The sequence below is a fragment of the Petaurus breviceps genome, unplaced genomic scaffold (genome assembly GCF_028583685.1).
Source record: "Petaurus breviceps papuanus isolate PSGF00001 unplaced genomic scaffold, PetGlider_PUasm1.0 90792, whole genome shotgun sequence".
NCBI lineage: Eukaryota > Metazoa > Chordata > Mammalia > Diprotodontia > Petauridae > Petaurus > Petaurus breviceps.
Window position 1 is genome coordinate 3072848 of NW_027187347.1, and position 27325 is coordinate 3100172.

General features: G+C 37.6%; 1 protein-coding gene and 1 long non-coding RNA gene across 4 annotated transcripts in view; one reads left to right on the forward strand and one right to left on the reverse strand.

Moving 5' to 3' along the window:
* The window catches only part of LOC138147374 (uncharacterized), a 113920-nt gene that overhangs the window by 69337 nt on the left and 17258 nt on the right, over window positions 1–27325 (forward strand). The window lies entirely within an intron of this gene.
* IFT57 (intraflagellar transport 57) overlaps window positions 1–27325 on the reverse strand; it is a 94793-nt gene that overhangs the window by 32586 nt on the left and 34882 nt on the right. For all 3 annotated transcript variants that reach the window (XM_069069805.1, XM_069069806.1, XM_069069804.1), the window contains one exon: window positions 21905–22024. In XM_069069805.1, coding sequence (XP_068925906.1) covers window positions 21905–22024 — 120 coding nt within the window. The remainder of the gene's footprint in view (window positions 1–21904; window positions 22025–27325) is intronic.

Below are 27325 nucleotides of genomic sequence, written 5' to 3' on the forward strand. Positions count from 1 at the left end.
TCAGAGTAAAAAATTAAAAAAAAAAACAACCAAAAACAAAACCACCGAATTAATAAAGTTAGGATCTAGTTCTATGGAGAAAAAAAAAATAAAATAGATAAACCATGTGTTAATTTGATTTCAAAAAGAAAAACGAAAACCAAATTACCAGTATCATAAAAGGGTGAATTCAGTGCCAATGAAGATGAAATTAAAGCAATTTTTTCAAGTTATTTTGCCCAATTATATGTTGCTAAAACTGACAATCTAAGTGAAATGAATAAATATTTACAAAAATATAAATTGTGCAACTTAACAGAAGAGGAAATAGAATACTTAAGTAATCCTATCTTAGAAAAAGAAATAGCACAAGCCATAAATGAGCTCCCTAAGAAAAAATCCCTAGGACCAGATGGATTAACAAGCAAATTCTACCAAACATTTAAAGAACAATTCATTCCAGTAGTACAGAACTATTTGATACAATAAGTAAAGGAGTCCTACCTAATTCCATTTATGACACAAATATGGTTTTGATACCTAACCTGGGAAAGCAAAAACTAAAAAAGAAAACTATAGATCAATTTCCCTAATGAATATTCATACCAGCAAGGAGACCACAGCAAAATTTATCACAAAGACCATATAACTATGACCAGGGAAGATTTATTCCCAGACTGCAGGACTGGTTCAATATTAGGAAAACTATAAGCAAGAGTGAACCTATCAAAAATAAAAACAACAAAAGTCATGATTATATCAATAGATTACGAAATAGTTTTTTTTTAATAAAATACTACACCTATTCCTATAAAAAACAAAACCTACTAGAAAGTATTGAAATAAATGGAGTTTTTTTTTTTTTGGAGGAGGGAAGATGGGGCAGTTGGGGTTAAGCCCAAGGTCACATGGCTAGTAAGAGTGTCTGAGGCCAGATTTGAACTCAGGTCCTCCTGACTCCAGGGCCTGCGCTCTATTCACTGCACCACCTAGCTGTTCTAAACCTAGCTGCCCTGGAGTTTTTCTTTTCTTTTCTTTTTTTTCTTTTTGGAGGGCAATTGGGGTTAAGTGACTTACCCAAAGTCACATGGCTAGTAAGTGTGTCAAAGGGGTTTTTCTTAAAATGACAAGTGGTATCTATCTAAAACCAGGAGCAAGCATTATCTGTAATGGGAATAAAATTGAGGCCTTCTCAGTAAGATCAGGGGTAAAGCAAGAATGTCTATTATCACAACTATTATTCAATATTCTACTAGAAATGTTAGCTATAGCAATGACAAAAAAAAATAAATTGAAGGAATAAGTACAGGCAAAGAGCAAACAATACTATCACTCTTTGCAAATAATAACATGATATTCTTAGACAACCCTAGAGAATCAACTAAAAGACTAGTTGAGACAATTAACACCTTTTTAACAAAGTTATAGGATACAAAATAAGCAATGCATATCCTCAGTATTTCTATATACTACCAACAAAACCCAGTAGCAAGAGAAAGAAAGAGAAATTTCATCTAAAATAACTACAGACAATATAAAATACTTGAGAGTCTACCTGCCAAGATACACCCAGGAACTATATGAATACAATTAAAAACAGTTCTGACACAAATAAAGACAGATCTAAACAACTGTATAAATATTAATTGCTTATGGGTATGCCAAGTCAATTTAATAATATAATAACTTTAATAATATAACAACAGTGCCATACCAATCAACTACCAAAGAATTATTTTATGGAGCTAAAAAAATTTACAGCAAGTTTCTCCTCAGTCTTGTTTCTCAAATATAAGGAACTGATTTAAATTTGTAAAAATAAGAGCCGTTGCCCAATTGATAATGATCAAAGGAAGTTTTCAAATGGAGAAATCAAAGCCATCACTAGCTACATGAAAAAATGCTCTAAATCACTACTGATTAGAGAAAGGTAAGTTAAAACAAATCTGAGCTACCACCTCACACCCTTCAGACTGGCTAACATGGTAGAAAAGGAAAATGATAAATGCTGAAGGGGATGTAGAAAAGCTGGAAAACTAATGCACTGTTGGTGGAGTTGTAAAATGCTCTAACCATTCTGGAGAATAATTTGGAGTTATGGCCATAGGACTATAAAACTATACCAATTCTTTGACCCAGAAGTACCACTACTAGTCTTGTATCCCAAAGAGATCAATGAAAAAGGTAAAGGGATTATATGAATAAAAACATTTATAGTGAAGATGGCGGAGTTGAAGCAGGACCTTCCCACTGCTCTGGCTCCCACCTTCCCCAATCCATGTAAAAACGGGACTCTAAACAAATTTGGAGCTGCAGAACTCACAAAATGACACAGAGAAGCTAACCTCCCGCTGAGGCCAGCCCGGCAGGAATCAGTCAGCACTGCGCTCTGGGAGCCGAGCCCAGCACCACGCCAAGGCTTTAGGCCCAGGGTGGGCCTCACCAGCCATGGCCAGAGGAACTCCAGATCAGCAGCAGCTGTGTCCATTTCCAGATTTATCAACACATAGATGCAAAGGACAAAGTGAGAGGTCAGTGCAGTCTGGACTTTGGGACCCAGTAAGTGGGAGTGCTTGGCTTTTGCCCCCGGGGCAAGAAGCCGCTGAGAGGCTGGCAAAACCAGCCAGCCAGCACCACCTGGCAGCTTCAGCTCCTGGCCTGCAGAGTGTAGGGGGACCAAGCACCAGTCTGAGCGGTAATCACTCTTGCTTTAACCTTTTTGGATATGAATTGCAGTCCAGGGTAGAGGTCCTGGGGTGTGTGTCCAGCTTGCCAGAGCGTGTGGAGACCTCAGAGAGGGCACCCATCTAATACCTCTGGCAGCTGAGAAAACCCCAGCATTTGGGACGAAAGTTCCCCTGTCTGGTGGCAGAGTCCTACTGCAAAAAGCCCAGGGGTCAAGTGACTGAGGGGCAACATGACCAGGCAAAGGAAGCAAAACAAACAGAAGACTCCAACATTAGACTCCTATTTTGGGGACAAAAGGGAGCAAAGCATGGAACAGGAGGAAGACAGTGAAGTCAGAACTCCTGCACCAAAAGCTTCAAAGGAAAATATGAGCTGGTTACAGGCCATAGAGGACCTTAAGAAGCAGATAAGAGAAGTGGAGGAAAAATTGGGAAGAGAAATGAGAATGATGCAAGAAAATTATGAAACGAGAGTCAACAGCCTGACTGAGGAAAATCACACCTTAAAAAACAGACTAACTAAATTGGCAAAAGAGGCTCAAAAAGGAAATGAAGAGAAAGAAAAATGCCTTAAAAAGCTGAATTTGCCAGATGGAAAAAGAAATCTCAAAAGCTCACTGAGGAGAATCATTGCTTCAGAATTAGATGGGAGTAAATGGAAGCTAATGACTTTATAAGAAATTAAGATGCTGTTAAACAGACCCAAACAAATGAAAGAATAGAAGGTAACGTGAAATATCTCATGGGGAAAACCACTGACCTGGAAAATAGATCCAGGAGAGATAATTTTAAAATTATTGGACTACCTGAAAGCCATGATCAAAGTAAGAACCTAGAAATCATCCTCCAGGAAGTTCTCAAAGAAAACTGCCCTGATGTTTTAGAACCAGAGGGCAAAATAGACGCTGAAAGAATCCACCCATCACCTCCTGAAAAAGATCCCAAAAAGAAAACTCCTAGGAATATTATAGCCAGTTTTAGGAATTCCCAGTTCAAGGAGAGAATATTACAAGCAGCCAGGAAGAAACAATTTCAACATTGTGGAAACACAATCAGGATAACCCAGGACCAGGCAGCTTCTACCCTGAGGGATCGAAGGGCTTAGAATATGATATTCCGGAGGTCAAAGGAGCTGGGATTAAAACCAAGAGTCATCTACCCAGAAAAATTGAGTATCATGTTTCAGGGGGAAATATGGTCATTCAGTGGAATAGAGGACTTTCAAGCATGCTTGATGAAAAAAACAGATTTGAATAGAAAATTTGACATTCAGATACAAGAAGCAAGAGAAGCTTGAGAAGGTAAACAGGGAAAAGAAATCATAAGAAACTTATCAAAGTGGAACTATTAACATTCCTACATGGAAAAACAATAATTGTAACTGATGAAACTTTTCTCAGTAGTTGAAGGGAATAGAAATATATATATATATATATATATATATATATATATATATATATATATGTATATGTATATATATATGTCCATATACATATGTCTATATATGAGGGTATTTGGGCATATGAATACATATGTAAATGTGTGTATATATGTTTACAGGTATACATAGATGGAGGGCGCAGGACCAATTTAACAGGAAGGGATGATACTTAAAAGGTGAAATTAAGAGGTGAGAGAGGAATATAATTAGAGGAGATGGGGAGAGACAGAATGGGGTAAACTATCTCATATAGAAGAGGCAAGAGAAAATGGTTACAATGGAGGGGAAGAATAGGAAGGCAAAAGGGAATGGGTCAACCTTATTCCCAATAAATTTGGCTTGAGAAGGGAATGAAATACACACTAAATAGTGTATCTCACCCTCCAGGAGAGTAGGGGGGGAAGGGAATGAGAGGGGGGATGATGGAAGGGAGGACAGGCTGGGGGGGAGGGAAGTTGGAAGCACCCACTTTTGAAAAGGTATGGTATCAAAGTAGAGAATAGAACAAGTGGGAGGTGGGATAGGAGGGAGGGAAATATAGTCAGTCTTTTATAATATATCTGCTATGGTAGTGTTTTGTATTAGCCACATGTGTACAACCTATACTGAACTGCTTATCTTCCCAGTAAGGGTGGGTGACAAGGGAGGAAGGGAATGAATCTGGAATTCAAAGTTTTAAAATCAAATATTTAAATATACATATGTATGTATGTGTATATATATATGTGTGTGTGTGTGTGTATAGATATTCTTATTAATACTATTTTACATGTAATTGGGGAATAAAATATACAGGTACTGGGGCATAGAGATCCACTAGAAAAGTCGAAAGGGGTATGGGAGAAAATATGGGAGAGAGCAGATTTATCCTGTGGAACTGCTATTTTGGGGTGGTGGGTAGGGGAAAAACAGGGAGCAAATTTGTAACTCAAAATCTGGCGGAAATGAATGATGTAAATCAGAAGTTAATAAAGCATTTGAAAAAAACATTTATAGCAATTTTTTATGGTGGCAAAGAATTGGAGATTGAGGGGATGTACATCATCTGAAGAATAAACTATGGTATGTGATTGTGATGAAATACTATTGGAATGTAAGAAATGACAAAAGAGATGGTGTCAGAACAAGTGGGGAAGATTTATATGAACTGATGCAAAATGAAGTGAGCAGAACCAAAAGAACACTGTATACAGTAAAAGCAATATTGTGAAAGACTTTGCTACTCTGATCAATACAATGATCCATGACATGTCATTCCAAAGGACTCATGATAAAAAATGCAATCCACCTACAGACAACTATGTATAATGTAGTATCATATAGTGCTTGTCTCCTCAATGGATGAGGAAAGGTCTGGAGGGAAGAAAAGAATTTGGACCTGAAAATTTAAAAGTGAATGCTAAACTCATGTCAAAATAAATTCTATGAGCACTGGTTGTAGCAAACGGTGATGGTTTTTAATGCGCTAAGCAACAAAAGTTTAGTTCCTTCCAGATTGCTCTTCAGTTTTCCCAGGATGAAAACTATGAATAGCCCACAAAATGGAGAGTCTGCATGAAGCTGTCATTAAGTTACATGTTGTCAATGCTTGGGCACTGCAAAATGCAGAGAAGAAATAAAAAGGAGCTTTACCTTTCCATATTTTGTTCCTAGCAAGCAAAGTAAGAACAAATTTGAACTTTGTGCTAGAAGGCCAAGAAGGTAAAGCGTTTGGTTAGGTTCCAACTAAACATGGGACTGATTTATAACTGATCCAAGGCTGTTTAAAAGTTAAAGTCATAATGGATGGGTAGAACTGCTGTCCTCTATTACTTGTCTTTCCCATATCCATGATACTTAAAAACGAGCTGAAATGTGAAGAATGAAATACACTGATCTTAAAGAGAATTTAATCCATTCCTCTCTGCATGTGTGTGTACACATGTGTGTGCACATGCTTACAAAGTTGTAACTGTTAATGGCTCCAGCTGTTGTATGTAATGTAAGAGACTGTCATTTTAGCCAAAATAAGTTTTTGTTTTAGCCAGTAACTAAACAAGGGTAACTAAACCAGTTTAGCCAGTAACTAAACCTGCAGTAGTATCTGACTCCTTAAATTCACAGATGAAAGTGAGTGCTTGAGGAGGTAAATACCTAAAAGAAGCCTTAAAAATGTGTTTTCATATAAATTTTTTTTTATTTGGAATATGAAAAGTACAGATAATTTGTATTCATTAGCACCTTGTAAATGGTGTAGTGTATAATTCTATTTTACTATATCAAGTTTAATGGAAAATGTCTGACTTTATTGTAGTACTTTTCTAACCAATCTGTAAAATATAAAATTTGATCCTCTAGCTGCATTTGCTCCATCTGAAATGTTCAGAAATAAAATGTTTTTTGCTATCAATTGGAAATAATTGATTTAGGAGAAACTGCCTGAAAACGAGAATTCCTAAAGACTGGCGATTATCTAATAACTTCGCATCATTATATTTTTACTACCAAAATGCAAACTAAAAAGCGATGATGTACTTCAAGAAATAGTAAATAGAAATAGCAAAGAGCAATTGTTTTTTTAACTTAACAATATGGTTCTTTTGCCTAAACCTTGAATTTTGCTACTTAAAATAAATCTGTTCAATTCTTGCTAAAAATTAGCATATGAAGATCTACTAAATGTTGAGGGAGAAAAACTTATTTAATATCTTTAGCGTATACTTCTTTTGTTTTTCTTTGCATCTCCAGAGCTTAGCACAATACTTGACAAATAATAAGTTCTTAATAAGAACTTAAGGATGATAATTTTTTGACAGAAGAATTACCTCCCTATATTATATATTGCTGCTAGATATAATGTTTTTCTGAGCACTAATAAATGGTGAAATAATGTACTGCAATGAATGGGTCATTTAGGACTGAAATTCCATTGAGAGAATACTCAGGGCAGTAAAGGTTAGCTAGGTGGTACAGAGAACATGGCACTGGGCCTACAATCAGCTCAAATCTGGCCTAAGACACTTACTAGCTATGTAAACCTATTTGTCTCAGTTTCCTCATCTGTAAAATGAGCTGGAAAAAGAAATGGAAAACCACTCCAGAATCTTTGCCAACAAAACCCACAAAGGGTCACAAAGAGTAGGACATGATTAGGGCAAAGAGAGTGAAAGACTCAACTAGGGCAGTGAATAGAAGGGAGGTGTTATCACTGGTCTCTGTGTGTCTGCATATTATAAAAGACGAGGAAAGAAATATTATAGCAGGAATTCTATCACTAAATGTTCTCCCTTCCCTACATTTAGTGACAGAATTCCTTTACCCACACTACAAGTGAATGGCAAGTTTATTTTTTAATTAAATTTTATGTTTATTTTTAGTTTACATCATTCATTTCCACAAGATTTTAAGTTACAAATTTTCTCCCCGTCTTTCCCCTACCCACCAACCAAAAACAGTGATCCCACTGTATACTCCCTCTCCCAATCTGCTCTCTCCTATATACTCCCCATCCCCGCTCCAACTTTCCAGTAGGACAAAATGGATGTCTATATCCCAGTGATTGTATATCTTATTTCCCAGTTGCATGTAAAAAAAAAATTAATATATAATTTTTTTTTAACATTTGATTTTAAAACTTTGAATTCCAGATTCTTTCCCTTCCTCCCTCATCACCCACCCTTACTGGGAAGATAAGCAATTCAATATAGTTTGTACACGTGTAGCTATGCAAAACATTTCCATAGTGGTTATACTGTAAATATATACTGACTATATTTCCCTCCATCCTATCCAACCCCCACTTGTTCTATTCTCTACTTTGACCCTGTGTCCCTTTTCAAAAGCGGATGCTTCCAACTTCCCTCCCCCCCCCAACCTGCCCTCACTTCCATCATCCCCCCCTTCTCGTCCCCTTCCCCCCTACTCTCCTGTAGGGCTAATACCTTATTTAGTGTGTATGTCATTCCCTCCCTAAGACCAATTCAATGAGAATTCTCTTTTGCCTTCCTGTTCTTCCCCTCCATTGTAACAGTTTTCCCCATCTCTTCTCATTATATTCCTCTCACCTCTCAATTTCACCTTTTAAGTATCATCCCTTCCAATTCAATTGGTCCTGTGCCCTCTGTCTTTGTATACCTGTACACACACACAAACACACATATATATATATATATATACACACACATACTCACACATATATTCATATGCTCAAATACCCTCCTATATAGAAATACATATGTATATGTGTGTGTATACATTTATGTTCCCTTCAACTATTCTCATACTGAGAAAAGTTCCATAAGTTACAATTATTGTTTTTCCATGTAGGATGTAAACAGTTCAACTTTGATAAGTTCCTTATGATTTCTTTTCCCTGTTTACCTTCTCATACTTCTCTTGCTTCTTTTATCTGAATGTCACATTTTCTATTCAACTCTGTTTTTTTCATCAAGAATGCTTGAAAGTCCTCTATTCCACTGAATGACTACATTTTCCCCTGAAACATGATACTCAGTTTTGCTGGGTAGGTGATTCTTGGTTTTAATCCCAGCTCCTTTGCCCTCCGGAATATCATATTCCAAGCCCTTTGATCCCTCAGTGCCAGATCCTATGTTATCCTGATTGTGTTTCCACAATATTCAAATTGTTTGTTCTTCGCTGCTTGTAATATTTTCTCCTTGATCTGGGAATTTCATAACCTGGCTATGATATTCCTAGGAGTTTTCTTTTTTGATATCTTTTTCAGGAGGTGATTGATAGATTCTTTCAAACTCTATTTTGCCCTCTAGTTTTAAAACACCAGGGCAATTTTCCTTGAGAATTACTTTTTTGTTTTTAAAGTAACTGGGGTTAAGTAACTTGCTCAAGGTTACACAGCCAGTTATTTTTTGTGTGGGTGCCAAGTATCTGAGGCCGGAACTGATCCCAGGTCTCCCGATGCCAGGGCCAGCGGCTCTTACTCACTGCGCCACCTGGCCACCCCGAGAATTTCTTGAAGGATGATTTCTAGGTTCTTTTTTTGATCATGGCTTTCAGGTAGTCCAATAATTTTTAAATTATCTCTCCTAGATCTATTTTCCAGGCCAGTGGTTTTTCCCATGAGATATTTCACATTGCCTTCTATTTTTTCATTTGTTTGGGTCTGTTAATAGTATCTTAGTTTCTCATAAAGTCACTGGCTTCAATTTGCTCCAATCTAATTCTGAAGGAATGATTCTCTTCAGTGAATTTTTGAGGTTCTTTTTCCATCTGGCAAAATTCAGCTTTTTAAGGCATTCTTCTCCTCATTGGCTTTTTGAGCCTCTTTTGCCATTTGAGCTAGTCTATTTTTTAAGGTGTTATTTTCTTCAGTAAGGTTGTTTACTCTCTTTTCATGATTTTCTTGCATCATTCTCTTTTCTCTTTCCAATTTTTCCTCCACTTCTCTTGATTTTCAAAATCCTTCTTAAGCTCCTCTATGGCCTGTAACCAGTTCATTTTTTTTTTTTTAAAGCAATTGGGGGTAAGTAACTTGCTCAAGTTTACATGGCCAGTTATTTCTGGGTGTGATAGTAAGTATCTGAGCCCGGATTCAATCCTAGGTCACTCACTGAACCACCTGGCCGCCCCTAAGCAACTGGGGTTAAGTAACTTGCTCAAGGTTACATGGCCAGGTGTTTCTGGGTGGGAGCTAAGTGTCTGAGCCTGGATTCCATCCCAGGTCATCCCGACTCTGGGGCCGGTGCTCTTATTCACTGTGCTACCTGGCCACCCCTACCAGTTCATATTTTTCAAGGAAGCTTTTGGTGCAGGAGTTCTGACTTTGTTGTCTTCCTCCCGTTCCATCCTTTGATCCCTTTTGTCTCCAAAAAAGTTCAAAGTCGGATCGCTGTGCTTGCTTTGCTTTCTCATGTTGCCATTCAATTATTTGACTTTTGAGCTTTTTGTCACAATAGAACTCTGTTTCCAGAGAAGAGAGCTTTGTCCCAAATCACTGGGGTTTTCCCAGCTACCGCAGCTATTAGTTGGGTGCCCTCTCAGAAGCCTTCACTGGCTCTGGCACACTGGTCACACACCCCAGGACCTCCACTCTAGACAGTGATCCATATTCAAGCAGGTTAAAGCAAGAGTGATTACTTCTCAGACTGGTTGCTTGTTCCCTTACAATCTGCAGGTCAGGAGCTCTGAAGCAGCCCTGGCCACCTTAGCCACTTCTCCCTCTGGGGGCAGAGGCCACACTGCACTCCCTGACCCCCTGTTCCCACAAGTCCACACTGAACTCTCACTTTATCTTTGGCATTTATGGGTTGATAATTCTGGAAACTGCCCAGTTGCTGGTGATCCCCTTTCCTGAAGTTCCTCCAGCTGGGGCTGGTCATGGTTGTCCTGAAGCTAAAACCATGGGCTATGCTCTGCTCCCAGCATGCTGTGATGGACTCTCTCTGCCAGCCTGCCATGCTGTCTTCAGTGGGAGGTTTGTTTCTCTCTGTCACTTTGTGGGTTCTGTAGCTCTAAAGTTTGTTTAGAGTCGTTTTTTTATAGGTATTTGAGGTGGTTATGGAGGGGACATACAGAGTTTTCCTGCTTCTACACCGCCATCTTGGTTCCACTCCTCTTTATAATTATTAAAAACCAGATTCTTACCTGAGGTTTGTAAATGTTTTTGCTAGTTGGGTTCGGAAATATCTGTTTATTAAATATTATTTGAAATGGTTCTTTGGTTGATTAAAATGTATTTTAATTAATTAAAATGGATATAGGATGCCACTATACTTATTTTTTTTCTTTGACAGGAGCTACATCATTGGCAGCTAGGTGGTACAGTGGATACAGCGATGGACCTGGAGTCAGGAAGACCTGAGTTAAAATCTGGCTTTAGATACTTAATAATAGTTGTGTGACCCTGGGCAAGTCACTTAACCCTATTTGCCTCAGTTTCCTCAGCTTAGCTGCTAAAATGAATTTCCAAAAGCACAGGTTTTCACCATGTCATCTCCCTACTCAATAAACTCCAGTGGCTCCCTATCACCTCTGAGATCAAATATATAAAATCTTCTGTTAGGCACTTAAAAGCTCTTCATAACTACTATCCCTCTCTTCCATCCCTTCCCAGTCTTGTTACACATCCCATTGTAGTATTCAATACTCTGTTCTCCTTGAACAAGGCACTCTATCTCCTTACTCTACAGAATTTTCACTGGCTGTCCTTTATGCTTTTTTCCTGAATGTTTTTCTTCCTCATTTCCACCTCCTGGCTTCCCTGAAGTCCCAGATAAAAACCAACCTTCCACAGGAAGTAATTTCTAATCCCTTTTGTTTTTTTTGGTTTGTTTTTTTGGAGGGCAATTGGGGTTAAGTGACTTGCCCAAGGTCACATGGTTAGTTTTGCGTGTGTCTGAGGCCGGATTTGATCTCAGGTCCTCCTGACACCTAGCTGCCCCTCTAATCCCTTTTAATCTTAGTACCTTCCCTGTGCTGATTATTTCCTATTTATCCTGTATTTAAGCCTGTTTGTATATAATACTTTGTATGTTATCTCCCCCATTAGACTGTGAACTGTGAGGACAGGATCTGTTTTTGCCTTTATTTGTATCCTAAGCACTTAGCATAGTGCCTGACATATAGTAAGTGCTCTGAGTGACTAGACACAGAGAACTGATATGAAAAAGGCACAATTTTAGCTAATAGCTAACAGTATGCTGTGGCTGTAAAAAAAACAAACAAACAAGAAACATCTAAGGTTGCGTTAATAGAAAAAGAAAAGTACAATTAGAAAGAGAGAGCTCAATCCTCATACATTCTCTTTTTGGCTTAGACAAAGGCAGACAACATGAAGTTATTAAGAAGGTAAACTAACATATCAGAAAATAAAAACAAGATTCCCAAAGATCACAATTTGCTAGAACAATGTTAGATTAACTTTATATTACTTTCAAAAACTGTTTTGCTTGTAGGTGCTTCCTTCTGAGTTTCTTTCAGTTCTCTCCACATTTTACAATATTTCAATGGGTTAAATGCTGTGCATCTGATATCTACTCCCTCCCACCTCTTTCTCCATGTTTTTATACTCTTCTCACAGATCTTAATCATAAAAAATGGCAAGTTCCATCCTCCTCTTCCTTCTTTCTATAGTCCATATTCTTTTTACCTTCTTTTCTTTTTCCTCTCAGAACAGAGTCAATCCGTCCCCAAGGTTCTCTGTTTATCTTATTTAATTTTTCCCTCCTTTGAAGATATTGATGGTTCTGAATTTTTTCAAATTCAAGAATCTATTACTTAAGAATGTGAATCAACTTCTTTGTTCTTGTTTCTTCACCCCCATAGCATGTTTAGCATCACATTATCATAAACCCCATCAAACTGCTCAAATAAATTTAACTTCATAGGTTTCTCCTGAATCTCATGTTTGCATTTCAAAATCCCTACTCAGTTCTGGCATTTTCATTAGGAATGTTTGAGGGTCCTCTCTTTCATTAAAGGTCCATTTTTCCTTATAGAATTATACTTAGCTTTGAGGGTTAGGCTATTCTTGGTTATAAACCAGTATCTTTTACTTTTTGGAATACTGTATTCTAAGATCTCCTCCCATTCATAATACTATATCATTTATAGTCTTATGAGATTATAACTGGTTCCTTACTATTTGAATTCTTCATTTATGGCTGTCTGATGTATTTTTTTCTGTGCTATAGAAGCTCTGGATTTGGACTATGACATTCCTAGGACTTGGTTTCTTCCAGGAAGTTATCAGTAGATTTTTTCTACCTTTACTTTGGCTTCTGCTTCTAATGGATCTGGGCTCTTTTCATTTATGATTCTCTGAAGCATAGTACCCAGGCCTTACTTTTTAAATCATGGTTTTCAGGAAATTTAATGATTCCTAAATTATCTTAGGGAGAGATACACACACATACACACATTATATATCTATCCTACATTTACAAAATCTTTTGATTTTGTTCTAATGTTACTTGCTGTCTCATGGCTGCACTGAATTTTGTTTGGTCTAATTTTCAGGAAATAAGTAAGGTTTACCACTTTCTCTTCTGAGCTATTTATTTACCTTCCAATTCTTTCCTACAGAACTTTTATTTCATTTGTGAATTTCTTCATTTCTGCTAGGTATTCACATAATGCCTATGTAAAATCCATTTCTTCCAAACACTGTGTTTGAAGCTGTTATGGCATGACTCTCTCCTTCTGGTTTGGATTTTTATGGTATCTCTGGATCTATAATGCTCTTTATAGTGTTTGGTATCTCCTTTGGTTTACTCATCTCTCTAGCCCTAGTTCTTAAACTGGGATTTTATGTCAGAAGGAAGCCCCACCCCAGGAATGCTTTTGGTGGGGTGCTTGGCCTATTTGGTCTCCACCTGAGACTCCACCTTAAGTTCCTGAACTGATCTCTGCCTCAAAGGTTAGTCTCTCATGGATCTTCAGGGTCCTCTATGTTTCCTCATGACTGACTACAGAGTCTTACAGTGGCCCATTATAAGTGCTGCCAAACACATGCTGGTGCTTTTGTTCCCAAGGGCTTCTGAGGACTATGCTATGGATTTCTGACCATGCTGGGCCATTCTCAGGGAAGCCCTCTGCTCTTGCTGTCTCCAGACAGATTATACATCTCCATATCATCTCTGGTTCCTTCAGGAGGCTGTTAGCTAATTTGTCCTCACTGGTACTGGTTTTGCTAGAAGGCTTTCTTTCCATGAACAAATGGCACATGGTCTTCTGGTTAAGGTTTTTGTGCAGTTATTGGGTGGAAGTCATTCACTATAGTGTCTTTTTTTTTTTTTAAAGCAATTGGGGTTAAGTAACTTGCTCAAGGTTACATGGCCAGTTATTTCTGGGTGGGTGCTAAGTATCAGAGCCCGGATTTGATCCCAGGTCATCCCAACTCTGGGGCCGGTGCTCTCACTCACTGCACCACCTGGACGCCCCAGCCATAGTGTCTTATTGAATTTTTGAAAGAGTATTTGGTCTGTTGTCATATTTAGGTTTGGGCTGACTGCTGTCATTCAAGGTAACCATCTTGGTTCTAAGTTCCTGACGGTCTTCAGTTATTTTTGTCCAAGACTTAGAGAGACAGTTAGAGTATTTATTAAATTCTCGTTATATTTCAGGCAGTGTGCTGGGCATTGGGGATACAACTAAGAAGCAAACAAGGGAGTCCCCAAGGGCTTACATTTAAATGGGTAAAGAACACATAAAAGGGGAGGTAGAAAGGCAGGAAGCTTTGAAGGGAAAAGGTGGGAAAGAAAGCACTAAGAATGAGGTTAGGAGCTACTAGCCTCTAAGTGCAGAGGAGACCTGGTTCCAGACAAGATAAAGTGAAAAGGCACCTATGAGCCCAGAGTGGTTCCAAGGGATGAAGGCCAAAGTTCCTGTGGAGAAGAAACAGGGATGGAAGCTGGCCAGAGAAGAGTCAGCATAGACTAGAGCTGTTGGCCAGAAAATGACTTTGTAATGTTTGCTAGGTTCCTTGTGGCTATGAATGCCCAGGTGAACCACCACAAATAGGTAGCAGTCAAGTCTTTTTTTTTTTTTTAAAACAAGGCTTAGGAGTTTTTCTGCTATGGCTTGGTTACATGCCTTGGGAATATGGCAGATCACTCTCTTGTTAACAGATTGACAAATATTTGTTATGCTGCCCCTGATCCAAGAGAATCATCAACTGTTACCATTCTACTTTTTCTAACCCTTAAAGCATGGTCTGTCACATGACAGCTCTTACCATTTTTACCATTCTTTGGATGACAAGTATCTGCTTTCTTTTTAAACAATCCAGAGTTCCTGCCTCTCTTCAGAATTTCAAATTTGTTTTTTTTCTTTTTAGCTCCAAATATAGAAGGGTCCTTTCTTTCCCTTCCTCTTCTGGGTGATAAGTCTTCTAGGAGCCAAACTCTTGGCATGGGTTAAATTTTCTCTCTAATACTTCAAATACTTTCTCCTCCACCAGGCTTCTACCTTCTAAAGTCAATCTCTAATGGGTCCTACTAAATATTCATTAGGTAGCACCAGGTAATGGTGCTTCCACAGTCCCTCAAACCAATGCCCTAGGTTGTTTTTATCCGATACCCATGGGGGCAGAATTCTAACCCAGTGGCACCACCCTGCCCCATTCTCATCTAGTCCCAATCAGTACCCCATACCACAACCTCAGTTCTTTCCACTTCCAAAGCTGCTTTCTTCCTCTGGTATCCTTAATGGCCCCTTTTGCCTTTAAACACTCTCACATCTCTCCATCTTAAAAAACAAAAACAAAAAACAAACTTCAATGAACTCTACCCTGTATTTCCTTTTTTTCTTTCTCAAACTACTAGAAAAACCCAGTTATACTCATTGCTTCCACTTCTTCCCTCTCACACTCACTCACTCCTCACTTAACCCTTTGCAATGTGTTTTGTGACTTCATCACTCAACTGAAACATCTCTCCAATGTTATCAATGAATTATTAATTGCCAAATCTGATAATCTGTTCACAAAATCTTGTTTTTCTCAACTTCTCCTCCAGGTTATATTCTACTCTCTGTATTTTTGTGACTTTACTCTCTCCCAGTTCTTCTACCTGTCTGACCACTCCTTTGCTTATTATGACCTCTAATCATAAGAGTTAACCTACGCTCTGTCCTTTGAAAATTTAGCTCAATAACCAACTTCTACCTGATTCTCCTACTTGCTACTGTACCTCTCTCCCTAACTACCTCGAATTTATTTGTATTCATTTTCTTTTTTATTTATACTCTAGCATGCTCATATATATATATATATATGTATATATTCTTGTCTCTTGTCTGCAAGCTCTTTGAGGGTAGCAAATATGTTATTTTTGCATTTGTATCCCTCGCATCTAGCATCTAATAGATACTTAATAAATGCTTGTTGAATGACTGCAAAATTCTCCTTACTGAGATTTTTTTTTAATGTTATTTTTGGGTGCTTATACTTTTTTAATCTCCTAAGTATCCTTCTAAAAAATAAATATTTACTAATATCTTTTGTTTTTACATCATCTAAATGTTTCCCCATATAAAAAATTAATTTTGGAAAAAAAGAAAGAAAAAGCAGAAGAGGAAAAAAAACACAGCAAAACCAATCAATATATACAAAAAAAATATTAAAAATATATGCAATGTTCCACACCCATCAACCTCCCACATCTGCAAAGGAGTGTGTGTGTGTGTGTGTGTGTGTGTGTGTGTGTGTGTGAGAGAGAGAGACAGACAGACAGACAAAAAGACAGAGAGAAAGAGAGAGACAACAGGAGAAAGGGTTCAGGGAGGAAATATGGTGACTTCTCAGATCCCTTCTTTGGAATCTTGCTTTTTTGCAATTTTGCAATATTAAATAAGGAGTTCTTTCCCAAATAATTTATGATTTCAGGTTTATCAAACACTGTGTAACAGAGTTCTATTATTTCTGATTCTTCCTTGTCCAATTCCTCCCATTCCATGTATCAATTTTTCTATTTTTTAACCAATATTATACAGATTTGATGACTGCTGGCTTAAAATACAGTTTAGGTTCTGAAATGGCGACTTCCCCTCCATCTTTTTCCCTTGCTATACTAGACTTTTTGTTTCGACAAATGGATTTTGTTATTATTTTATCAATTTCTGCAATCTCTCTCTTTGATCATTTGATTGGTAGAGCATTAAAACTGTATATTAACTTTGATCATACTGTCACTTTTCTAGAGAAGGAAAAGGCAAATCACTCGAATATCTTTAAAAGAAAACTCCATGAACACAGATGTCCATGGGATCACAAACTGTGAGACATGATGAAATGACTGAACAACAACAAAACTGTCACTTTAGCCAAGTCATAAGTACTAAATATTCTTTCAGTCTGAAGAGGAATTAACAATTTAAGTTGTTCTTTTTTTTTAAGTATATATTTAAACATTTGATTTAAAAACTGAATTCCAGATTAATTTCCTTCCTCCCTTGTCACCCACCCTTACTGGGAAGATAAGCAGTTCAGTATAGATTGTACATGTGTGGCTAATGCAAAAAAGTAACATAGTAGATATATTGTAAAAGACTGACTATATTTGCCTCCCTACTATCCCACCTCCCACTTCTACTCTCTACTTTGATCCCATACCTTTTCAAAAATGGGCACTTCCAACTTCTCTCCCCCTCAGCCTGCCTTCCCTCTCATCCCCTTTGCCGCTACTCTCCTGTAGAGTGAGATACCCTATTTAGTGTGTATTTAATTGCCTCCCCAAGCCAAATTCAATGGGAATAAGGTTGACCCATTCCCTTTTGCCTTCCTATTCTTCCCCTCCATTGTAACCATTTTCCCTTGCCTCTTCTATATGAGATAGTTTACCTCATTCTGTCTCTCCCCATCTCCTCTCATTATATTCCTCTCTCACCTCTTAATTTCAACTTTTAAGTATAATCCCTTCCTATTAAATTGGTCCTGTGCCCTCTGTCTATGTATACCTGTAAACATATATACACATTTACATATGTATTCATATGCCCATATACCCTCATATATAGATATATATAGACATATATATATATATATATATATGTATTTCTATTCCCTTCAACTGTTTTCATAATGAGAAAAGTTTCATCAGTTACAATTATTGTTTTTCCATGTAGGGAAGTTAATAGTTCAACTTTAATAAGTTCTTATGATTTCCTTTCCCTGTTTACCTTCTCATGCTTCTCTTACTTCTTGTATCTGAATGTCAAATTTTCTATTCAACTCTGGTTTTTTCAGAAAGAATGCTTGAAAGGGGGCGGCTAGGTGGTGCAGTGAATAGAGCACTGGCCCTGCAGTCAGGAGGACTTCAGCTCAAATCCGGCCTCAGACACTTAACACTTAATAGCCATATGACCTTGGGCAAATCACTTAACCCCAATTGCCCTGCATTCTCCCTTCCAAAAAGCAAAACAAAACAAGAATGCTTGAAAGTCCTCTATTCCACTGAATGACCATATTTCCCCCTGAAACATGATACTCAGTTTTGCTGGGTAGGTGACTCTTGGTTTTAATCCCAGCTCCTTTGACCTCTGGAATATCATATTCCAAGCCCTTCGATCCCTCAGTGTAGAAGCTGCCAGATCCTGAGTTATCCTGATTGTGTTTCCACAATATTCAAATTGTTTCTTCCTGGCTGCTTGTAATATTCTTTCCTTAATCTGGGAATTCCAGAACCTGGCTATAATATTCCTAGGAGTTTTCCTTTTGGGATGTTTTTCAGGAGGTGATGGGTGGATTCTTTCAACCTCTATTTTACCCTCTGGTTCTAAAACATCAGGGCAGTTTTCTTTGAGAACTTCCTGGAGGATGATTTCTAGGTTCTTTCTCCGATCATGGCTTTCAATTACCTTCTATTCTTTCATTTGTTTGGATCTGTTTAACAGCATTTTGATTTCTCATAAAGTCATTAGCTTCCATTTGCTCCAATCTAATTCTGAAGCAATAATTCTCCTCATTGAGCTTTTGAGATTCTTTTTCCATCTGACAAAGTTGGCTTTTTAAGGAATTCCTCTCCTCATTGACTTTTTGAGCCTCTTTTGCCATTTGAGTTAGTCTATTTTTTAAGGTATGATTCTCCTCAGTCAGGCTGTTGACTCTCATTTCGTAATTTTCTTGCATCATTCTCATTTATCTTCCCAATTTTTCCTCCACTTCTCTAATCTGCTTCTGAAGCTCCTCTATGGCCTGTACCAGCTCGTATTTTCCTTTGAAGCTTTTGGTGCAGGAGTTCTGACTTCACTGTCTTCCTTCTGTTCCATGCTTTGCTCCCTTCTGTCCCCAAAATAGGAGTCTAATGTTGGAATCTTCTGTCTGCTTTGTTTCCTTTGCCTGGTCATGTTGCCCCTCAGTCACTTGACCCCTGGGCTTTTTGCCACAGTAGGACTCTGCCACCAGACAGGGGAGCTTTTGTCCCAAACGCTGGGGTTTTCTCAGCTGCCGGAGGTATTAGATGGGTGCCCTCTCTGAGGCCTCCACACGCTCTGGCAAGATGGACACACACCCCAGAACCTCCACTCTAGACCACAATCCAGATCCAAGCTGGTTAAAGCAAGAGCGATTACGCTTCAGACTGGTCACTTGGTCCCCCTACACTCTGCAGGCCAGGAGCTGAAGCTGCCAGGTGATGCTGGCTGGCTGTGCCGGTGTCTCAGTGGGAGGTTAGCTTCTCTGTGTCATTTTGTGGGTTCTGCAGCTCCAAAGTTTGTTCAGAGTCCCCTTTTTACATTGACTGGGGAAGGTGGAAGCCGGAGCCACTCAGAGGTGGCGCTTCTACTCTGCCATCTTGACTCCACCCCCCCTCAACTTAAGTTGTTCTTTATTTCTTTAGGAACACTTTGTACTGAGTCTCTACAGGTATATTTTGTATGCTTTGGAGGCTTGATCTCCAAATATTTTAATGAAACCCCTTTTTAAAGTTCTTCACAGTTTGACAGCCACATCAAATTTCTCTCCTTGTGCTTCAACAAAGTTGCTTCCTCTAAAACTAACTTTTTCTCCCATTAATTTGTTTAACTTTTAACAATTTCAGACTGAGGACCAACAGAAATATAAATCCCTATTTACAAAATTCAGATACCTCTGTCACTAAACTTGCTATTCAACTCTCATTACTTATAATTTGCTTTCCTTAATACTTTGAGAACATTTATTTCTCATTTACAAAGCTATCGATTATCCATAGAACTCACATTTAAAAATTCTTTATCTAGATTGTCCTTATATCTTATTAATGGGAAACAGTTGCTATTGCTTTTTTTACTGAGCAGACTTTTGATTTCTCTCTGTATAACAATATACCTGTCCTAATGCTATGAGCGAAGGAGAACATAGCATTCAAAGTTGTCATAAAGGAACTTAAGAGAAAATCTAGTTCAACTGCCACATTTCATGGATGAAGAGACTGAGGCCTAGGGAAGTTAAGTCACTGTCCAAAGTCACACAGGAAAAAAAGTAGAGTGAATCCTAGTCCTTTGATTATAAATCCAACATTTTGCCACCACATCATTTTGGTGGGTTTTGCCTCAAAGCTCTCTAAAATCTTCGGCAAAATGAAACTACACTAAGTACTTTTTTCCTCCTTCATAACTCTGACTCATTCAGCACCCACCTCCTATGGTCTCATCATTTTATAACCAACTACTGCCAGATGCTCCTTGAAGGCAACGAATCTTTTTTTTCCCTTCTTTGAACATTTCAACACCATTTAACAAAACAGAACATATATAGTTTTTAAATATATTACAAAAACTTAGGCCAAAAAGTTCATATGATGATTGAAGAGGATGGAGGAAGTATGCAGATAAAGGCCAGTCCCATCAGGCAACTCCTGGAAAATCTTAGTGCAAGACCATTGTTCCTGAACTTGATCACTATCAAAGTCCCTGACATTGGGTCCTGAAGTAGCATACCTACTTCATGTCTCATTTTTTTTTTACCCAGAAAGTTTCAGTTAATCTCCTTCAAAGACTGGGTTTCCAAAAGCTAGCATTATGAAGTTACTTATTTCCTGCTAGATCCTATGCCTACAATGTGGATAAGCTGCTACAAGATCAAATACAGGTCAAATCTTATTATGCAAATTCTTTTTAGCATACTGTGATTCTGTCATATTGGAGTATAAGGAGAAGCAGGTATTAACAGGGGTCTAGAAATCCTTTTGTTATACAGAAACTTTTTTTGTTGTAAAATTTGTTGCTTTAGGATTTAACCTGTATTTAATTTTCTAAATGCTATTATACCCATTAACGTTTGTGATTTGTACTATTTATTATCAGTTGTATTATATAGCATGTTTAGTGGAAACACAGAGCTATAAATGTCTTTAAAATACATATATTGGTCATATGTTTTAAATATTCATATTTAAGTAATGAAAGAGATCTCTAAGCCTGAGAGTTTGCTTGCAAAATTTTTCCTTCGTGATTTTATCAATTCACTAACATGTGAACAGTTTACTATAATACCTGGCATCATAACAAATTGGCTTTGAAGAAGTAAATTTCTTCTGATATAACTAAAGTCTTGGACAAGATTTCTCCCCAAGAGGACTAAGCTCTAAATGAAGTTTCAATAAATTAAATTAAGATATCCAATCTGATCTAATAAGAGAAAAAGAAATGCCTATTGACATATAAGACATGTGAGACATATAAGACACTACTGGAATAAGCAAATATGAGTCATCACATATAATCATTAGATGACTGTTAAAACAATGTGCTGCTCCTTTCCTAAACCAAGCTGGTTTAAAGGGAAAAAAGGAATAAAACTAAGTCAAGTCCAGGAAACCTCTGGAAATTCTAGTAAATTTGGTATTTGTCATGGGAGCTAGTTGAAACAAATTTCAAGATCCATTATGAGAGAACATTGAGGCAATACCTTAAAAGAGCATTTTTTTTCACCAGTTGGGAACTCCAGAACAAACCTCTTAGTGCCATTCTGCTCTGGGTATACAATGAAGCAAAGGGAAGAAAGAAAAGAAGAAAGGGAGCGGCTAGGTGGCGCAGTAAATAGAGCACCGGCCCTGGAGTCAGAAGAACCTGACTTCAAATCTGGCCTCAGACACTTAACACACACAAAAAAAACCTAGCCATGTGACTTTGGGCAAGTCACTTAACCCCAATTGCCCTCCAAAAAGCAAAAAAAAAAAGGGGGGTGGGAAGAGAAAGAAAGAGGAGGGAGGAAGGAAAGCATGGGGTGGGGAAGAGGAGGGTGCCCTTGATTCTTCCACCTAGGCATTTGTCTGGCTCATCTGGAGGGATGGGGAGGAGACACAGTCACAGTAGTGGACAGGAGCAGCTAGCCCCGCTTCATGCCGCTTCTGCTTCTCTGTACCTTATTGTCAGTCCGAATCGTGACTTTTAGTTGTGGTAGTACACGTTCCACTTCTAGATACCATTCTGCAGCATCTGTTGTAGATTCCAAAATATCTTGTTTGGCAGACTCGTTCATATCCTAAGAAAAGAAAGACATTACAGGATTGAGAGTTTATAAAAAGATATGGTGAAATCTTGAAGCATTTTAGCAGCAGTACACAATTTAAATCAGGCACAGTACTACTGAAATTATAATGGGAACAGAAACTATTCTATCATCCCACCCATATCAAAGGCAAAATTATTCAAAACTTTGTGTAAAGTAGTGAGAGTACAGGAATCACAGGATCACAGACTTAGAGGTGGAAACGTCCTTGGAGTCTATTCTAGTATAATCTCCTCAGTGTAAGGATATGGAAACTGAGGGGCAGAGAGCTTAGGTGACTTGCTTAAGATCACTCAGGTCCACCTCTCTGAAGGCAGGCCGTATGTTTCAGTGGAAAGAATTCTGAACTTTCTCACTGAATATGGAGACATGGGACTAGGGTTTGAATCTCAGCTTTGCCACGTAGGTTCTTTCTGTTGTTGTTCAGTTGTTTAGACATGTTTGACTGTGTGACATGTTTTCTTGGCAAAGATATTGGAATTGATTGCCATTTCCTTTTCTAGTGTGCCCACATTCTATGTATGAAGAACTGAGCCAAATAAGGGTGAAGTGACTTGCCCAGGGTCACAGAGCTACTAAGTATCTAAGGCCAGAATTAAACTCAGATCTTCCTGACTCCAAGTCTGGAACTCTATCCACTTCACTACTTCAATGCCTCTAGGTTAGTCTACCTAATCTTAAGTAGGGGGCTGAATTTAGATTGGAAAGAGAAAGCATGGCATATCAGAAAGGGAGACAGATTTGGTCCTCTAACACCTGGATACTGTTCTAGGTTAGCTGCTTTTTATCCATGTGACACTGGGCAAGTCACTTCCTTTCTCTATGTTCTCATCCATAAAAATAGGAGGATTACCTCAAAGGTTTTTTCAATCTCTAAATCCCAGATCCCAAAATGCAAAATAAGATACATTCTGATATTCAAACTGAAAGGGCCTCTAGATTTTATCTAACTCAACCCTAGCATTAAAAGAAAACTTGGGCACCGAGTGAGAAGTGATTTGAATGAGGTCACCCCAAGTCGCAGAGGCAGGGTTCAGAGGCCAGGTCTCTAGCTCCAGATCCAGCAAGTTTTCTGCTGTGACTCCTCAAACCGGCAGCTCAAGATTCTCTTGCTACACGGGGTCTTCCATGGCTCAGGGACTAATTCCTACTTTGAAGCTTTTTAAAGCTACACTAAGACTTTTGGGACACCCTGTGTAAAGAAAATACAGGCTCTGGTGAGGACCTAAATGGACAATTATATACATAATGTCACTTAGTAAGAATTTCACTTAGCCCAGTTTATAAACTGCTCGATGCTCTAAGCTGGACACTTTAGGAAGTTGCATTAACCTTTTCGGAACACAAAAGTATCATTTAGTTCATTTATGTAGTAATTTGCTAATCAGTAAGATACCCTAGTGAGCTGAAAACCTTTCATGTATTTGCTCAAATTTCCTAATTCATTCCTAGAAAATAACTTATATACTACCAGAATCCAGCTAATTACTTAATGAAGAAGAGGAAAAAAAAAAAAAAGGCTAGGGTCTGTAAACCAGCATTAACTCAGGACACTTCAATTACTTCCTGTTTGGCCCATTTATTTAACTACCATTTTGTCCAACAGAAATTCCTAATATCTTGGTAACTTGATGCATTAACTAAACAAGCCATAAATTTGACGAAGTATACTTAATTTTCAAAGCTCACACCTTAAACTGGTTATGTTATTCCCTTAGAAAATTATACTTCCTAACTCATTTGTTCTCTATTTAATAAATGTAATTTTATGCAGGGTTCTGAATAGAAGAGAAACTAGTTGCTTTGGTTTAATCAAAATGATCTACTGTGATGACAAAGCCCTCCTATGAACCAGCATTCACAGGGATAGGTACTACTCTTGGTAAAAAGCCTTATCTAGGGAAGAGCTGCTATAGGAACAGTGAAGCCTAAAGCTAGATCAAAACTGCCAAGAATCACTAGACCACAACATCATTTTGGATGGCAGAGTTTTCTTGGCTAACAGTTAATCCCCTCTAAATAATAACAACTTTAGTTTTAATTATTTCTAACAAAAATACATCACACATTCATTTATTCACTCAAAAAGGATTTATTAAGCAGCTAATAAGTGCCAGGTATTGGGGATACAAAATAAAAAAATAAACAGGCTCCTGTCCTCAAGGAGCTTACAGTCTATATAATGTAAGCTTATGCACACATTTAAGAAAGCTTACATACACAGAGAAGAAAGTTAAAAATATTTTCCAAAGGGACTAATAATAATAGAAGGGAGAGAGAATCTCTTTGTTTCTTTAAGAAGAGTTTATTGAAAGCCGTTCAGCTTTTTCTTCATAAACTCAGAATCAGCCTCATGAATATCAAATTTTGCACTGTACTGTATATAACATAGAATATTGTTAGCGCTTATTAAGGTATTTTAGGAGGTTCAGCCTTATAGAAAATGGCTCTAGACCACTAATCTTTTTGAGTTCTTATAGCTATTGTTTATCCCTCACAATTTTTCTGTCTCTTTCCTTTGCTGCCAGCTAACACAAATTATTCCTGTTTATAGCAGACCCTGTGCCTATTCATTTTGCTTTTTGCAATTTTTATGGCCCTGGAAACCAGATAATTAAGTTTATTAAAATTATGTGCATAATAAGAGTCAATATACTCTGACTAAAGGATTGAAAAAGAGAAAATCTCCTGTGAGTAAAATTGACATGCTTTATTTAGCACGAGGATTTTGTGACACCTCTTTTTTATGATTTTTGGTGGTCTTTTTAGTTTCTTCCCTAATTTTTTCTTAACTTTATTCTAGATAGATGGGATAGGCAAGCTCCAGATAAGTGAAGTATTACTATTGGCTGACAGGACTTCCCTCTCCATGTTTCTGGTGTAAATGGAAAGCTAGATTGAGGAATAATAATATGCTACTTGGATTAAGAGGATTTTCCTCAGAAGATACAACCATTTTTAAGTAAAGCAAAGTTTAGATTGGAAGAATCATAAAATCTTGCATGTCTCTTTAAGTGCTGTATTATTCTTTAATTCAGTGAGTTTGATTCATTGCTTTCTTGCTATATTAGGTTTTACATGATTTAATAGTATATTACCATGAAGATAAATGTTTAATAATACAAGTTAAAATGTATATTCAGATCTGTTCTGAATGATTCAAATTAAATACTAGTTGTAATCTATCAAGGGAAGAAGATGGATAGAAGCTCATGTCTTTAAATATACTTGGTTCATGAAAATTAAAAAACAAAAAAACCACTCTCAAGTTTCAATGCTGATGAGAAGAAATTTTATCCCAGACTGAATAAACTGATCATCTGAGAAAATCACATTCTCATAATAAGAAACGTTTTCTAAAAAAGGAAAATAAAAAAACTCCAATATAAAAACACCACTTTATTTTTTCAATTAGAAATGTTAACTGACCTTTGAGAGGTTTAATTTCCAAACTCATCTTTTATTAAGTCAGTTAACAAGAAAAGAGGTAGCTGGTCATAAAGTAAGAGTGAAAACCATTAGATTGTTAGCCTGAGCAGGGCAGAGTTACTAAGATAATTAACAAACAACAAGTGGAAAAGGAAAGAAGCCTCTCATGCACTAGGGAGATAACGTGACAGAATTTGAGGACAACATGGGAAAGAATTGAGCAAGATACAAGAAATTCTAGAATAGAGGGAATATATAGCTACAGAAATATATAGGAAATCATGGATATAAAAAGTACCAAGGCACAGCATATAGTTAAGAGCTGGTCCTTAGAAATGCCAGGTCCCATATGTATGCACAGTGAGTATATAAATTGCACAAATATGTGAGCAAGCTGTTAGTGCATCTATTTTCTTCCATTCCTTCCTAATCATAACCCCCTAGTGCTGTGACCAGGACATTCAATATTAGTCTGTTCTGTCTTCTAGGCACTCTGAGACCATACTTATTAGCACATACTGACCTCAAACCCAACTTTTAAATAGACCAAATTACTGCTTATTCTGTGATATAGAAAAAAAAAAGTTTTAACCATATTCTTTGTAAAACAAATAAACCAGAAAAAAAGAGAATTACTATGTAGTTAATAGTATGAGGAAAATAAAGTGAGGGCCAGCTACATCAATGAAAAAAAAGCTTAAAACACAATATTTTATTAGGCTCCTATGATGTACCAGATGCTGTGCTAAGCATAAATACAAACAGCGACATAAGACAGCTTGTACTCTTAAAGTGCTTACAGTCTAATGGGGAGCAGGCAGGAATAAAGTACTAATAAATACATATATATATATAAAAGAAGCTATATACAGGATAAATAGGAAATAATTAACATTGTTGGTCCTTGATCTCCAGGAATTTATAATATTTTGGGTGTGACAAAGGCTTCCTATAAAAGGTGGGATTTGGTTGGTTCTTACAAGAAGCCAGGTAGGTCAGTGGTCAGAATGGAGAAGGAAGAACTTTCTAAGCATGGGCAAGAGTCTAGAGAAAATGCCCAGAGCTGAAAGATGAAATGTCTTGTTTGTGGAACAGCCAGGAGGCCAGTGTGCCTGGACTGAAGAAAGTGTGCTGTAAAGTATATAATAAGAAGACTTCAAAGGTAGGAGGGGTTATGAGGGACTCTGAATGCCAAATAAAGCATTTTTTTTTCAAATGCTTTATTAACTTCTGATTTACATCATTCATTTCCACCAGATTTTGAGTTACAAATTTTCTCCCTGTTTTTCCCCTACCCACCACCCCATAATAGCAGTCCCACAGGATATCCCCTCCTCCAATCTGCTCTCTCCCATATTTTCACCCATACCCCTTTCGAAATCTCCACTGTATTTCTGTGCCCCAGTACTTCTATATCTTATTTCTCAATTACATGTAAAATAGTATTAATAATAGTGTATATATATATATACATACATATATATATACATATATATATATATATTTGAGTATTTGATTTTGAAACTTTGAATTCCAGATTCATTCCCTTCCTCCCTTGTTAACCACCCTTACTGGAAAGATAAGCAGTTCAGTATAGGTTGTACATGTGTGGCTAATGCAAAACAATAATATAGTAGATATATTGTAAAAGACTGACCATATTTCCCTCCCTACTATCCCACCTCCCACTTGTTCTGTTCTCTACTTTGATACCATACCTTTTCAAAAGTGGGTGCTTCCAACTTCCCTCCCCCCCAGCCTGTCCTCCCTTCCATCATCCCCCCTCTCATTCCCTTCCCCCCCTACTCTCCTGGAGGGTGAGATACACTATTTAGTGTGTATTTC